At 40.6% G+C, this 13,362-nt stretch overlaps 3 protein-coding genes across 6 annotated transcripts; 1 reads left to right on the forward strand and 2 right to left on the reverse strand.

The window, feature by feature from the left end:
• Window positions 1-3,843: 3,843 nt before the first annotated feature.
• On the reverse strand, window positions 3,844-6,036 carry oip5 (opa interacting protein 5). The gene is made up of 5 exons (XM_070842974.1): window positions 5,839-6,036; window positions 5,579-5,645; window positions 4,963-5,085; window positions 4,611-4,692; window positions 3,844-4,085 (listed from the first exon to the last, which is right to left on the reverse strand). The coding sequence occupies exons 1-5, from the start codon at window positions 6,008-6,010 to the stop codon at window positions 3,993-3,995; spliced, it is 537 nt and encodes a 178-aa protein (XP_070699075.1). The 5' UTR covers window positions 6,011-6,036; the 3' UTR covers window positions 3,844-3,992.
• Window positions 6,037-6,415: 379 nt separating this feature from the next.
• On the forward strand, window positions 6,416-9,702 carry nusap1 (nucleolar and spindle associated protein 1). Its single transcript, XM_070842837.1, has 12 exons — window positions 6,416-6,565; window positions 6,677-6,748; window positions 6,851-7,054; window positions 7,205-7,370; window positions 7,580-7,672; window positions 7,759-7,871; window positions 7,991-8,041; window positions 8,134-8,312; window positions 8,392-8,555; window positions 8,649-8,765; window positions 8,852-8,957; window positions 9,062-9,702. Exons 1-12 carry the CDS (start codon window positions 6,491-6,493, stop codon window positions 9,147-9,149), a joined length of 1,428 nt encoding a protein of 475 aa, XP_070698938.1. The 5' UTR covers window positions 6,416-6,490; the 3' UTR covers window positions 9,150-9,702.
• A 26-nt stretch (window positions 9,703-9,728) lies between these two features.
• On the reverse strand, window positions 9,729-13,150 carry ndufaf1 (NADH:ubiquinone oxidoreductase complex assembly factor 1). Of its 4 annotated transcripts, none has more exons than XM_070842841.1 (5): window positions 13,040-13,150; window positions 11,251-11,799; window positions 10,550-10,735; window positions 10,318-10,392; window positions 9,729-10,132 (listed from the first exon to the last, which is right to left on the reverse strand). In XM_070842841.1, exons 2-5 carry the CDS (start codon window positions 11,770-11,772, stop codon window positions 9,992-9,994), a joined length of 924 nt encoding a protein of 307 aa, XP_070698942.1. In that variant the 5' UTR covers window positions 11,773-11,799; window positions 13,040-13,150; the 3' UTR covers window positions 9,729-9,991. The 4 variants fall into 4 exon arrangements, with proteins under 4 accessions (XP_070698942.1, XP_070698943.1, XP_070698941.1 ...); XM_070842842.1 differs by lacking the exon at window positions 13,040-13,150 and adding an exon at window positions 12,520-12,697 and having other exon boundaries at window positions 11,251-11,796; XM_070842840.1 differs by lacking the exon at window positions 13,040-13,150 and adding an exon at window positions 12,520-12,697.
• Window positions 13,151-13,362: the final 212 nt, after the last annotated feature.

The following is a 13,362-nucleotide window of genomic DNA, read 5'->3' on the forward strand; positions in this document are numbered from 1 at the left end:
GCACCACCGGACAGACCACCTCCACGGCCACCAGGCCCGATGGAGGTAAAGGACGAAGAGTTATTGTGAAGACGACCTTATCAGGGCTGTTGGGACGCGGATGCCCTCCTCCCTGCTGTTGCTGGGACATGGGCCGCCTCTTCCCCTCCACAGTATCCCCTCCTGTCGTGGCCCGTTTCTGCACCATCAGTCAGGACATCTGCCAAGATTGTGGGCCGGTCTGACGTCCATCATGCACACTCTGACTACGTTTGCATGCAGCCAAACACTGGCTTTGCGGTCATTAAGTTGGCTGAAAGGCCTGGGAGTATCATTTCCCGTTCAGCTCTCAGTGTAATTGCCTATAAGTCTTCATCATTTGGGTTATTATCAGGCTGCGTGCAAACGTAGACACAGATCCTCTTAAATAAGTTTTTTAAAAAAAGGTCCCCCTGCACTCTGTAATTAGCTCAAAGCAGTTTGATATTAACAAGCTGCTCCCATTTCCTGGGAAGAAAGACACAAGATACTGTAGCAATGATCAAGGCCTGTGATTAAATTAGACTCATAGGGTGTATTTTTGTTTATTGCACTACCTCATCTCCATAACACGTCCAACAGGAGTGAAAGGGAGCGTGATCGATACAAGTAACTGAGCGGTTGTCAAGCGCCACTGCAGCAGTTGTTTTTTTTTAATATATCGTTCCTGGATGACTTTGTTGTTTTAGTTTTAGTGGGTTAATAATGAGTGAGGTCGTCAACAGGTGAGAGGGAGAAGACAGAGCAGCCCAGATGCACACGATGCACACTGTCACTTACTTTCAGTTCAGCCATTTTGAGGGAAAATGTTGACTCACTCAAACTGTGGTCCCCTATGCATCTTTTCTAAAGGAAGGTCACAAGATAGTATTTTTACTCCATGCTCGACTACTTGCACGTTGGGTTTATTGCGCTCTCCTCTGCCATGTCTGCAGGTTTAGTCACAAATTGCAGGTAGAGACAGAATTGACAATATTCCCCTTGTGATTTAATCCTTGGGATCCCTAAAATATGGCAATTTACAGTATTTAAAGTAAGTTTTTCATCACGAACTGTCTGGTCTAATTTTCTTTTAGTATTCTTTTAATTTTGTCCCCCCATCCCTCCTCCTGTTGATCTACTTTTATTTTGTCTTTCCCCATGGATGTGTTCTTATTTTGTCCTTTTTAGCTCACTAAGCTGCTCTCATTTTGCTCTTTCTGCCTCTTAATGTAAGTAGTCAAAAAAAGAAGTGAATCTGGCTCCCCTGGGAATGATAATAATCAAATATCATGCTGCGTCTCTACCTGTCTTTTCTGTGTATTAAGCTGACAGAGTAGTGAAGATGAAATAGCAGCTTTAATTCCTTTTGATTCAAGCACACATGAAGGAAGCCCTGGTCTCATCTGTTCATCTTTTTTTTTTTTTTTGTTCATTTTTTATATGAAAAGAATCACATTTACCGGGATTTGTGCAATATTTGATCTTAACTGTCATGTTGTTGACCAAACTGTATATTGTATAAACAAGTGACAAGTTGTTTGAAAGCAACAAAATCACCAATGTCTTCCATTAAGATATGTATAGACTCATGTGCATTAGCTTATTTAGCGGGACTGTGGTGCCAACATTATAGTAGCCATGCATGACCAGTAGTGATGCTTGCTTCATGAAGAATAGTGAACTCTATTTCTAGACTAAGCTGGAGCTCAGAACTGAGGAAACCATCGCGTTCAAATTAAAGGCTGGTATTTTGACGTACTACACCTTTAAATACACCACATTTAGACACTGCTTTGCCCTAAAATCTTAGACTAATGCAAGATCTCCTTTTTTTTGTTCCAAGTCTCGGGTGTAGAGTAGGTTACGTAATCAAGATACAATTAAAGTACGACACAATGACGGTATGCAGTTAATAATTAGCGATCAAGTTTTGTATAATAAGCGTTTATGCTCAATAGAAGTTAGTGCTTTCTAACAGGACTAATGTGCGTTCTTAGGATTCTTATCTGGGAAAAATAAAGCTTTAGAGATTCAATAAATTGTATTCACGTACTCTCAAGCATCAAAAGAATTAGGTAGTTATTATGCGACAGCCAAAAAGCTCCCAATGAGAAAAACATTATATTAAGAGTAGTGCTTTAATCTTTAGATTTGGATACAACTGCAAGGGATCCGACATGGTGTTTCAGTCCTAGAATTAAGATCTCACCATGACGTTGTATTGTACATAATACCTCATAGTTTTGGGATTCAGAGCGATATATTTTAATCCATAAAATTGTATTTGATTAGAGTTTTAGAAGCAATAACCTACAGTAATGCATGAGTTTAGTGCCAGGGTGTACGTGTTAAAAGGAGTCTGTATTGTCATGTGGAAAGGAGCCCCCCCCCCCCCTTCTCTCTGTTATGCCTACTGTAGCTATTAGTCACTTTTTTTGGGAGTCGTATAATATTTAGCTTTAGAATACAGTATTGCTACTGAAGGTTTGGGATACTTCCTGCAGAACAAGATATACACGAGGACAGCTGTAGCATCACGTTATCACGCCGATAAATAGACAAAATAGATTCCCTGCCTTGTATTCTTTCACCAAAAAAAAAAAATCTAAACCCATCGGTACATGAGAGATGCTTTAAAATTCAATTCTTGTAGCATTTTTACTTCCACAAAACCCACCTCTTCCTTTACACTTTCAGTAACTCTGTGGCTGCAAAAGGACTTACTGAACGAACTTGACACTTGCTTGAAGAGCACTTTCTCTCTATGTACTGACTTGCAACGTCATCATCACCATCCTGTCTTGAATACTGTGTTCTAAAAACCCTGTAACGCTCTTTGTGGGGATTTATAATCACAATTTATAAGCAAGTAGGCGTCTAGCAACATGAATATATGGGTTTAAAAAATATGCATGACTTAGCAGAATAATGAATGATTTGTATTGCATGCAATAATCCAACTTTGTAATGTGAATGATTGTAATTAGGCTAATGAAATGTTTATATCAGATGTTCTGTGACGCGGTGACAACTTGGGAACGGTTGTTTGACACAACAGCAAGCATGTCGAAGTAGCTTTGATCATCAGCTGTGGTTTTTACCCATTAAATTGCACCAAAAAAGAAGCAACAGAGTAGTTTTAAGTGTTTCTACTCTCACTCTCTGTTGTGCCAAACATGATCATGGCATTACAGACACAGTGCAGCTGAAAAAACTCATTCAACCTCTGTTCCCATGAAAAAAAAAAATAAAAGCTTAGGGAAGATGATTAATGACATTACTTTGTTGATCAACTTTTCCACTGTGGAGGTGGACTGTGTAGAAACTATGCACTCTAGAGGGAGGAAATGGGCATGCTTATTATGTGTGAGCCTCTTGTCTGGTTTTGTATTGACTAAAATAGAAAAAAAAAAGAATCTGTATCAGAATTTCAGCAATAAAATGCAGCATGGTGCCAATTGGATGGTTGATTGTTGGTGTTTACTTACAGTTTGAATGCTGTTATGTAATGAATGATGGTGTGTATCATAGAGTCTGTAGCCTTGCTAACACCCTTGAGGCTGTAATGCTTATTACATGCCAGGAAACAAAACTATTAAATACAAAATTGAGTGACTACATTGCTACTATTTGATCCTAAACACTTAGCAGGGCTCAAATGTAGTAAGTTTGCTCTGAGACTCTTGAGAAGTTTGACAACTGTAGACATTCAAATATTACCCAGAAATCTTTGGTTCTGTTTCAGCTCTTCATATTCCATATTGGTGTAGACCCATTTATGACATTGATGTCTTTTGTGGCCTTGAGATTCATCAAAGCTAAACAAATGAAACAAGACAGCGATACATGCATGACTTTTAATGGAAACACAAAGCGAGGAGGGGGGGGAACAACAACTTACAACACAAACTAGTGAGGATCCGAGGTTGGGGAGCAGACTAGAGAACACGTGAGAACTCCCGGTCCCCAGGGTGAGGTACAGCTTTTGGACATCACTTGCTAATTTCGCTGGAAACACTCCTGTCGGCCAGTCTGCTCTTCACACGCGACATCTCATCCAACTGTGCTTCAAACTGCCGTCTCACCTGCAGGAGAAAGAGACACACTTGTTTTTGGTTTTTTTCCAGTTACAGTTATTTTTTGCCCAAAGCTTTCATCATTTCTGCCTGCATTTTCTTTAGACAAATCTTTTGTCACACTCGTCTACACACGTAGAAAATGAAGTGAGAATTCAAAGGGAACAGGATTTACTTGAATGCTGTTTTGCCACTCAGCCAGAAGGCTTCTCCTGCACTGCTGAGGTTACATCTCAAGACGCTGCTCCAGAGTCACACAGGCTGAACTTTAAGATGTAATTACCTGTTTTAAGAGCTTGTACTCATCAGGGGGACAAAACTAGTCTTTCCAAGGACCTCTCCTTAACCATCTTTTAAATGATTGTATAAAAATGGACAGAGGGTAAAGTAACATATATACTGTATATCAAATTATATCACCCAGATTATGAGAAAACTACGGGAATATAAGAATGAAGTGAAGCACTGCACTTGTACATCAGGTGTTTGTCCTCATCATCAGAATAAACACACTATCAGATTTAGTTGTCTCACCTCAGTAATGCTTTCTCTGAAGCCCTTCAGATCAAACACAAGTGTGGATGCTTTCACCATTGAGCTGCTGTTGAGGATATAACTGCAGAGGAGAAAAGGGAAAAGTCATTTAGCCTAAAATCTTTTCCAAAGACCAGAATCTATAGAATGAAAAAGGAAGTAATCAATTATGTTAAGTCTAAGAACATGTAAAAAAAAGGCTGTTTGATCTCTATGCTGTGGTGATAAGAAGCTATTCAAACAACAGACAAAACTCATAAGGCTCTTGTTTATCTAAGGCTCTCCAGACTGCAGTAAACCTGTACACAACAAGTCAATATGTTTGTGTGCTCTCAGAGGCAGCACAGTTTACCAGCTGATGTTTGCTTTGTAGAGGAGAAAGATGGAGCGAGCCACAGCCAAGCGCGACGGGGCTGAGTGAATAACTTTCCCCACAGCCGAGCGGCATCCTCGACATTTCAGAGCGCTGTAGATGCTGAGAGGAAACAATAACAGTAAGAAACAAACAGGACAGAAACCTCTGAGTCAAGTTGACCAAGAGGAGTCACAGTCAATAACTGGTGGAGGTTAGAGGTTTTTAATGTGTGGCTTGTGCACACTAATCCAGCAGCTGATCCTGTGCCTTACTCAAGGTCGCATTGGGAAAAATGACTGTTTATGTTCCCCTCCCAGAATTAAATCATCATTTCAATATTTTAAACCTAAATGTAATATTGGATTATGGTGTATAGCGACATTTACATGGCACAATAAATACATTAGTTTAAGTGTAACGATTTTACAAAGACAGCAAAATGGTATGGATTATATTTCTATACATTATCAAGGTTTATTAAGTCGTCTACTGTAACTGTGTTTTAAGTTGCATGACAAATCACCTCTACAAGAGCATGAATACAGCTGAACAAATACTGAGGCCTATTTAAACCACTCCAATAACCCAAAAGACCATTTTCTGTTTCACTCACCAATTAGCCATTTCCCCTTTTTTTCCTGACTCCATTACATCACTGACAACCACATCATTGGTGACTTCTGAAGGGAGACGAGCAGCAAAGTATTGATTAATATGATTGGGCATGATGGCAAAAACACTAAGTGATATTATTTGCAGAGGCACCATAAACATCATCACCACTCCTCTCACTGCAGAAACACAACATGAGATAGAATAAAACACAAAAACAAGAGTTTTTGCAGTAATCAGTGAGAGATGAAGTGAACTCACTCAGACACATGATTGAGTCCATACATTTAATCTCCCCACAGACACCGAGGGAGTCCCCCAACACGGTGTGGCACTGCTGACAGTGGAGAGTCATCCGCTGCTTGTGCTCTGCCTCTGAGGGCAGCTTTTCATCGCCGGTACACTGGATTAAGAGGCTCCCGTCAAACTCCATGATGGTGAAGACTCTCGGAGCCCGGTTTGTTGTCCCGCTTGTGAATTTGAAGAAAGCAGGAAGTAGGCGCGCTTGGCTTCAACGCCGTTAAAGTTTGCTCGGTGCGACACTGCCACCATCTGGAGCAAAGGGAGAAATGTCGAGAAATTCAGTGTGAACATTAAAAATAATGACACAAATGAATATAGAATAAGCTTCGGCCAAATTATTCGCTTTTACTGGTCCAATTAAAAAAAAAAAAAGTATTAATGGCTTATATTTTACGTTGACACTTAACAGAACACTAAATGCATCTTAGCTCTGATTGGCTGCGATGAACTTCCGGTCACACGTAGGAGCCAATCAGATGGCTCGCTTTGCTGTGTTTTGAATCAGAGTAGTTTTTAACCGTCAGGCGCCGCCACAACTCACTGTGCAAGAGACTTAAACCGTGTTTATGCTGGCTCCTTCTCATAAAACGGAATAAACTATCACACCAACATGGATTTGGACTCCATGAAGTATGCAGAGCTGCGGAGCCTCGCCAAGGAGCTCGGGCTTAAAGCGAACATGAAGGTAAATACGCCTTTTTTTAACTGACTCGTTAACGGTTATTGTGAGCTAACGTGTTAGTGTGTGTGTAACATGTACAGCTAATAGGCTAACGTTTTCTTTTATTCAAAACAGACCGATAAACTCCTGATGGCGATCAAGCAGCATTATCAACTAGAAAAGAGCAAAGAGGAGGAGGAAGGGAAGGTAACTTTATCGATGCTGTTTCACTGCCAAAGCCGCCTTAAATCATGCCTCTTTCTTATAATCCCATGTGTTCATACTGATGCATGGTTGTGGGGCTTTCAGGCACATGAGGAGGATGCCACTGCTGTTCAAGAAGTCAAAAATGATCAGGAAAATAAAGACTCATCTTGCACGGAAGGAGTTTCCAGCCCCGCTGTGTTTGTGAACATACGTCGAGGGAAAGGAAAGAGAGGAACCAAGAGAAAGATCTCTGACACTGCAGCAGTGGACAAGTGTGATGCCGAGTTACCTCCAAGTGCTGCAGAGGTATACTACACATCATGACTTACCCAACAGAACCACGTTTTTAAATGAAAAAAGTTGTGCATGTGTATCCCTCCACTCCATGTTGGTACCTGGTCTATATTCATTGCATTCAGCACGATTAAAGACTTAATCCACTGCTGTTCTTTTAAGGGAGACACTGCAGTGGTGGCATCTAGTGCACCCTCTGATGTCCGGGGTGCTAAGAAGAGAAAAGTGCCCTCCGCCAAGGATGCTGACAAGACTGAACCCGAGCCTCCAAAGGAGCCTGAATCCATTGAGCTGCAGCAGCCTGACATTAAGGTGACTGGTGATACAGGTCAGTAATATGGTTTGATGAAACTATTTATTCTTTCTGCTTTGAATAACCTGTCCCTTCTGGAGTCAACAGTGTTGCTATTGTCCTTTTCAGAAATTCTGCACTTTAAGCAATTTCCCCCTGGGGATTATTAAAGGAATTCTGATTCTGATTAACATCAAGCTGCGATCACATGCTAATTCTTTATTTTACATTCATTTTGTGTCCAGAAAAGGCAGCAAAAGTGGCCAAAGCTGGTAAAATCCCTCGTTACCAAAGGCTCCAGCAGAAGAACAAGCCGCCACTGAAGCCGATCACTCCTAGTAAGTTCTTTTCGTCACTCCCTCCCTCCCACCCAATCTCCTTATTTGAACCACATAACTGCAAGGATTTTTTTTTCCTTTCGTAGACTTCAAAAAACTCCATGAGGCGCATTTCAACAAAATGGAGTCGATTGACTCTTATGTCCAGCGAAAGACCAAGCAGATGGAGACTTACAGAAGTTCAGTTAAAGATCAGAAGGTATTCAAAAGCTTTTAAACGGTCAGCTGACTTTACTTAAGAAAAATTAAATGTCATATCTGTAAGCGGACTTAATGTTTTGTTTCATTTGTGTTTTTTAATGTATATTTTATTCTTAGACTCTTTCGGACAAAACTAAACAGCCACAAGTTGACGGCAAAACTCAAGAGGCAAGTATCACCACCTGCTGAGCATCCATAAAGTATATCGAGTAATTCCAGAGTGCAGTGAAGGTGATTACCTGCATGCATATGTTCCACAGAGGGCAAAGCCAAGTGGTGCTTCCTTGTTCAGCCCTATCTTGGGGAACAAGAGAACAGCTGAGGACAAACGCAGACACACTTTGCTCTCGGCCAGTAAAGCTCCTCCAAATAAACCTGCTGGAAAGGAAGATGCTCCGTTCAGACCGTCTGTTCTTTCCACTCGCAGGATCAATGTTCGGTGAGTCTCTCTTCCAAATTGTTTCTTGCTTTGACCTGCTCTTGTGATACTTTTAACTACCAAATGTGTTTGTATGCAGATTCTCAGAGGCGACTCATGACAATGAGTGTAAGAGGTCCATGGTGAAGACGCCGGCACGCATGTCGCTCTGCGTGGCCTCGAGCACCCCACAAAAAGTGACTGCTGATGGAGGAAAGCCAAACAGTGCCAAGACTTCCGCTTTCTCTGCCACAAAAGCTCCAGGTACCTTTAGCTTTCAGTGCTTGGCATCACACCTGAATTTGCCGATAGATGTGTATAGAGTGAATAATTACTTCCTCCTCCTGAATTCTGAAGGACCGTTTGTTTTCACCGGTAACACGAGCACTTCAACAACCCCTGGAACAAACAAGAAGCCACAATTTGATCTGAAGGCGAGTCTGTCTCGTCCCCTCGGCTACAAGCCCCATGCAGGTACAGAACCACTTTCTAATGTCCCTGCTTCACTGAGATAGATTGGAGGAGGACAGATGAGCCAATCCCTGATGTTTATTTTATAGGTAAACTGAAGCCATTTGGAGAGACAAAAGAAAATGCAGCGGAAAACAAGTCGCTGATCTCAAACTCTCATCAGAAAAATTACAAACAGCATCAAGTCCAGACAAGGTTTGTCTAAAATTTAAGGAGACAGGCTGATATTTTTTCATCTCCAGTGAAGATTTAAACTTACAGCAGCAGTCTCTAATGGGTGTTTCTGCATCTTATTTTAGGGAGGACAGAAGAGCAAAAAAGACAGAAGACCGGAAGCAGAAGAAAGAGGGCATGCTCGGGGCAAGAAGAGGCCTCGTCATGATGTAAAAATGTCAAGTGTGTTTGTACATTTTGTAAATATTTTGTCATCGCAGCTGACTCATTTATTCTGCAGTCTTTAGCCCACTGTAGAGACGGTAGAGCAGCTCACATTTTCTGCTTTTATCTAACCTACTGCTGTTTTTAGATTTGACTCATGCATTAGTATAAACACCTTCTCTTTTATAGCTCTGAATGATGTGTTTGTGTTTTGATATGTAGAGAATTGATGTCCTGTTTTGCTGCATTTGAAACTTGTCATTTTGTTGTTTAAAATTTTGATATGGTCTTCTGGGAAAGACTGATAAAGACATTGATGCAAAAGATTTGCTTGTCTGCATTCTCTATTTTCAAAAAATTGTAATTGCTATTGCAGTTTTACAAAGTGTAGTCTGTAATCTAAGTCTGTGTAATCTCCCCCACAAAAAAAAAATCATAATTCTTTTGAAAAATATTTTTATTGATGAAGATCTGGTTGCTTGACATTAACTACTTGGAGGAAGAGGCCACAAACTGTACAAGACATGGAATAAACAACTGGATTTTGTTGTAAAAGACACAACATAGTCTCTTGTGTCTATGAATTGTAAAGTCAGATGTCATACTGCTACTGTTGTTTTTTATCTCCTTCAAAACATACTGAATTGTTCACATTTTATTTTCACGACCAGAAATATACTAGTCTTATATACTTATAATTAAATAATTAATTAAAATATACTTGTCTTGAAAAAAGTGTTACCAATAACGATGGCTGGGGGATAATTGGTTGTCCAACACAAGGTGGTGGTGCATTCATCCATGAGCAGTTTCGGTATAACGGGTCATCTACAGTATTGTGTTAGTTGCTCTCAAACTTCAGGATTCCTCTTGTACACCTCATACGCAAAGTCCTCCGTGTGGGCATGATCTTTGCAGACGCCAATGTAATCAATCTCCAACTGGAACGGGCCGTCAACTTTATCCCCCAAGGTAAATCCAATGCTGTTTATCTGTAAATACAAAAGATGTAGTAAATATAAATTGAACAGGGAACAAAAAGCATTTGAATGCTACAGTTACAGGTTAAAAACTACATGTATTTAGGCAATGATGCAAATCTACTGAACAATGTAACTTTATGGCTTCATGTATTTATGTATTTGATGCCATGTCAGTGACTTTTCCTTTGCTCTACCTTGTCCAGCCAGAGACAATGCTGATCATCTTGTATCCTCCCACGATGTGTAAGGAAGAACTTGGAGAAAGGGATCTGGAAATGAGTAACACACATTAGAATAACTAACTAATAGTTGCTCTCTAAGTTCTGTTCTGTTTCTTCTGGTATATCAACATACAATAGCACTTCTAAGCAGATACTTATGATAAATCTACACCCTTTTTAAGGGTTTTAATTATTTTCTGCTCACCTTGACCTCTTGCCAGTAGGGTCCTCCCCTGGTGTACAGGAAATAATTGTATATGTCATCTTTCTGGTGCGAGAAGTAGGTTTCTGCTGCAATGTTGATCATCCACGGACGGCCATCGCCGCGCACTCGCAAATGCAGGATGTTGAAACTGGACCAATCATAGTGCTTTTGTCTATCAAATGAAGCCTTTGAGAGGGAAAGAACAGTTAAAAATCCCCAGGTTTTCATTCAGTTTCAATACCAGCTTACACAAATAAACTGTAGACGAAGAAACCCTGGTTTACCTGAAAAGGTAGCTGGTGGTTGAGGCTATGCAACAGAAAAGTTCCCCAATAATTAATATAATGTATGTTTAACTATCTGTTTACCTGATTTTTATCCTCTTTAGAGTTTTTAACCATGGATTCAATGCCACTCATAAGAGTAAAAACATGACAATTAAAATAGTGGTCTGTTAACTACCAAAATATGTTTTCTGAAAAAAGCCTGCTTTCAAAGACTTCTCCTCCGTGCCCAAGAATAAAATTGGCCTTAAACTAGTCTCATTTAAATATATTGAGCTCAAAACATGCCTCTAGTTAATAAAACCCCCAAATGTCCAGAGAAGATACTGAGCACATGACCTGTGTGTCCAGCAACAACCTCATGAGAAGTGCATGTGTGTTTCCACAAACATGAGGAAGAAACAGCAGGGCACTGACCAGTTGTTTCTTTGAGCGCATGGTGCAGTAGCCGCTATAGCGTGTCTCTCCATCCCTCGGCGGAGTAGAGTTCAGATTCCCGTACAGAAGACAGGTATTATTGTTTCTGCCAAGCTTCAAGTAAACTTCACTTTGGCCTCCTATCTCTCGATCTGAGGACAACGTCCACTGCTCCAGATTCTCTGGACCTCTGAACTCCCATATCACCCGGTTCTGCTCCAACATGTGCTCGACGAGCGTTTTGCCTTCTGGACCAACCAAGTTGTCAGAAAACTCCTGTTTCAGCAGTGTGAAATGCTTCTTTATCCCCTCCAAACCCTTGGAGAAATTAAAGTTAATCTTCTGCCATGGGAACTTGTTCTCTTTGGGCTGGCCAGGTCGTCTGTATTCATTCTGGATCACAGTTCTTCTGGGCACAGTGAGAGGAGTGGTGGAGGGGAGGAGCAGCTGTTGGTGGTGGCTGTGGTGGATGGAGCTCAGCAGCCTCACTGAGGGGAGACGTGTGATCTTTGGCAGAGACATTTCAGCGTTGACATGGACGATTCACTGCTGGGATACATCAGATAACTAGTGTCAATACAGGGTGGTAGTGGATTATCAAGTCTTCTGGATGTACAGAGAGACAACATTTTAAAAAATGTTATTCAACAGGTTTTTGACAGGCTGTGATCCACATGTATATTATTTACATTATTATTTGGTTCAGGGAAAGACATTTCAGACTCATGCTGAAACCAGGAACCTTTACCAAACATCTACTGTACCCATTTATTTTACATTATTTAATTCAAATTATATAATCATATTTTATGAACACAGTGTTCAACATATCAATGTCAAATACAAATCTTAGCATGCTGTATATACTGCATGCATTCATAGTCATATCCACCTATCTCATGTTTGGAAAGTAACCTGTACATAATGTACATTTCTGTGTAAGTACATGAGAGCAATTAACAACCCAGAGCCTTTTTTAATTATTACTAATCTGTTCCCCCACTGGTGATAAATAACATCATCTGTGTATCTATTGACTGAAACGCTAATGACACGTGAAACCTATTCCAACTGTGTTCCTTAATCAGTTTGTTCATGATTATTTTAATACCTCAGTTGAATAAATGACTAACGCAATAATGTGATAACAATAATGTAACCATTTAAATACATAAGCGACGTTACAATGACCCGGACCATCTGGTTATATTACTCTGAGGATCTAATGTGACAGGAAATACACGGTTGGCACTATTGGTCTCTACTTACCCTGATCACACTGTACAAAAGAGGAACGGATGAATATTTTCCCGATTCTGTTCTTGCTTTAGTTTGACTAAACCATCATATTACCTCTTAAAACGCTGTTCTGGGTTGAAATAATGTGTAAACTAGCAGATTTACGGATCCAAGGTTATCCGGATCCACACGGAAGCACTCGGGCTGCGTTCAGGACACATGCAGATGTAGTTTTTAAAAAAACCCACATGCGACAACACATTTACAACAGTAAAAAAAAATTCGTGGTGGATCGTGAATGTAGCTCTGGTGCACCATCCATTCCTGTCCGGACTGACGCACTCACTGTCAATATGTGGTTCTGCTCTAAACTGTCAAGCTAGGCTGACTTTTAACCACCTGTCAATATCATCATAGCATTCTGACTCAGTGTTTTTTACTTATTCAAACTCTACTAATAATTTGAATTATAAGCATAAACGTGAATATTAATATTTATTTCACTGACAAAGCCGTAAAACCCAGCGGTAACTATGGCAACAATACGTACGCGCATGCTCAGTGCTGCTTCAGTGTGGGACTGCAGAGCCGCCTAGCATGGTAGCAGCAGCAGGTTCTCTTCACCACGTCCCTTTTTGGGGAAAAAAACAATCCTTTGTCTCACGTAGCCGGCAACAGCTTATACACCTAAACAAGCCAATTTAAATCAGTGACGCTATGCCATAAAGACGCCGTGTAGTTGTTCCCATGTCCTGAAAAAGATCCTGATGGAGGGATTTTATATCTCCAAGCTACATGCTAACGCTATATGCTCGCCGCTCATCTGCCAGTGTGTGAAACGAGCGACCTGTGCTCCTTGACCCTGTCAGCTTA

The sequence above is a fragment of the Pempheris klunzingeri genome, chromosome 13 (assembly GCF_042242105.1).
Source record: "Pempheris klunzingeri isolate RE-2024b chromosome 13, fPemKlu1.hap1, whole genome shotgun sequence".
Classification (NCBI taxonomy): domain Eukaryota; kingdom Metazoa; phylum Chordata; class Actinopteri; order Acropomatiformes; family Pempheridae; genus Pempheris; species Pempheris klunzingeri.

What these genes read in the sequence shown, in the direction of transcription:
- oip5 (XM_070842974.1), bottom strand. Translation starts at nt 6,010, where the DNA reads ATGGAGTTTGACGGGAGCCTCTTAATCCAGTGTACCGGCGATGAAAAG. An exon ending in AAAGGGGAAATGGCTAATTG is followed by an intron (nt 5,086 to 5,578) that starts GTGAGTGAAACA and finishes GTTTCCTCTCAG; the next exon opens with CATCTACAGCGCTCTGAAAT. An exon ending in TACAAAGCAAACATCAGCTG is followed by an intron (nt 4,693 to 4,962) that starts GTAAACTGTGCT and finishes TCTCCTCTGCAG; the next exon opens with TTATATCCTCAACAGCAGCT.
- nusap1 (XM_070842837.1), top strand. Translation starts at nt 6,491, where the DNA reads ATGGATTTGGACTCCATGAAGTATGCAGAGCTGCGGAGCCTCGCCAAG. An exon ending in GTTCAGTTAAAGATCAGAAG is followed by an intron (nt 7,872 to 7,990) that starts GTATTCAAAAGC and finishes TTTTATTCTTAG; the next exon opens with ACTCTTTCGGACAAAACTAA. An exon ending in TTGACGGCAAAACTCAAGAG is followed by an intron (nt 8,042 to 8,133) that starts GCAAGTATCACC and finishes TATGTTCCACAG; the next exon opens with AGGGCAAAGCCAAGTGGTGC.
- ndufaf1 (XM_070842841.1), bottom strand. Translation starts at nt 11,772, where the DNA reads ATGTCTCTGCCAAAGATCACACGTCTCCCCTCAGTGAGGCTGCTGAGC. An exon ending in TGCGCTCAAAGAAACAACTG is followed by an intron (nt 10,736 to 11,250) that starts GTCAGTGCCCTG and finishes TCCCTCTCAAAG; the next exon opens with GCTTCATTTGATAGACAAAA. An exon ending in CCTACTGGCAAGAGGTCAAG is followed by an intron (nt 10,393 to 10,549) that starts GTGAGCAGAAAA and finishes ACTCATTTCCAG; the next exon opens with ATCCCTTTCTCCAAGTTCTT.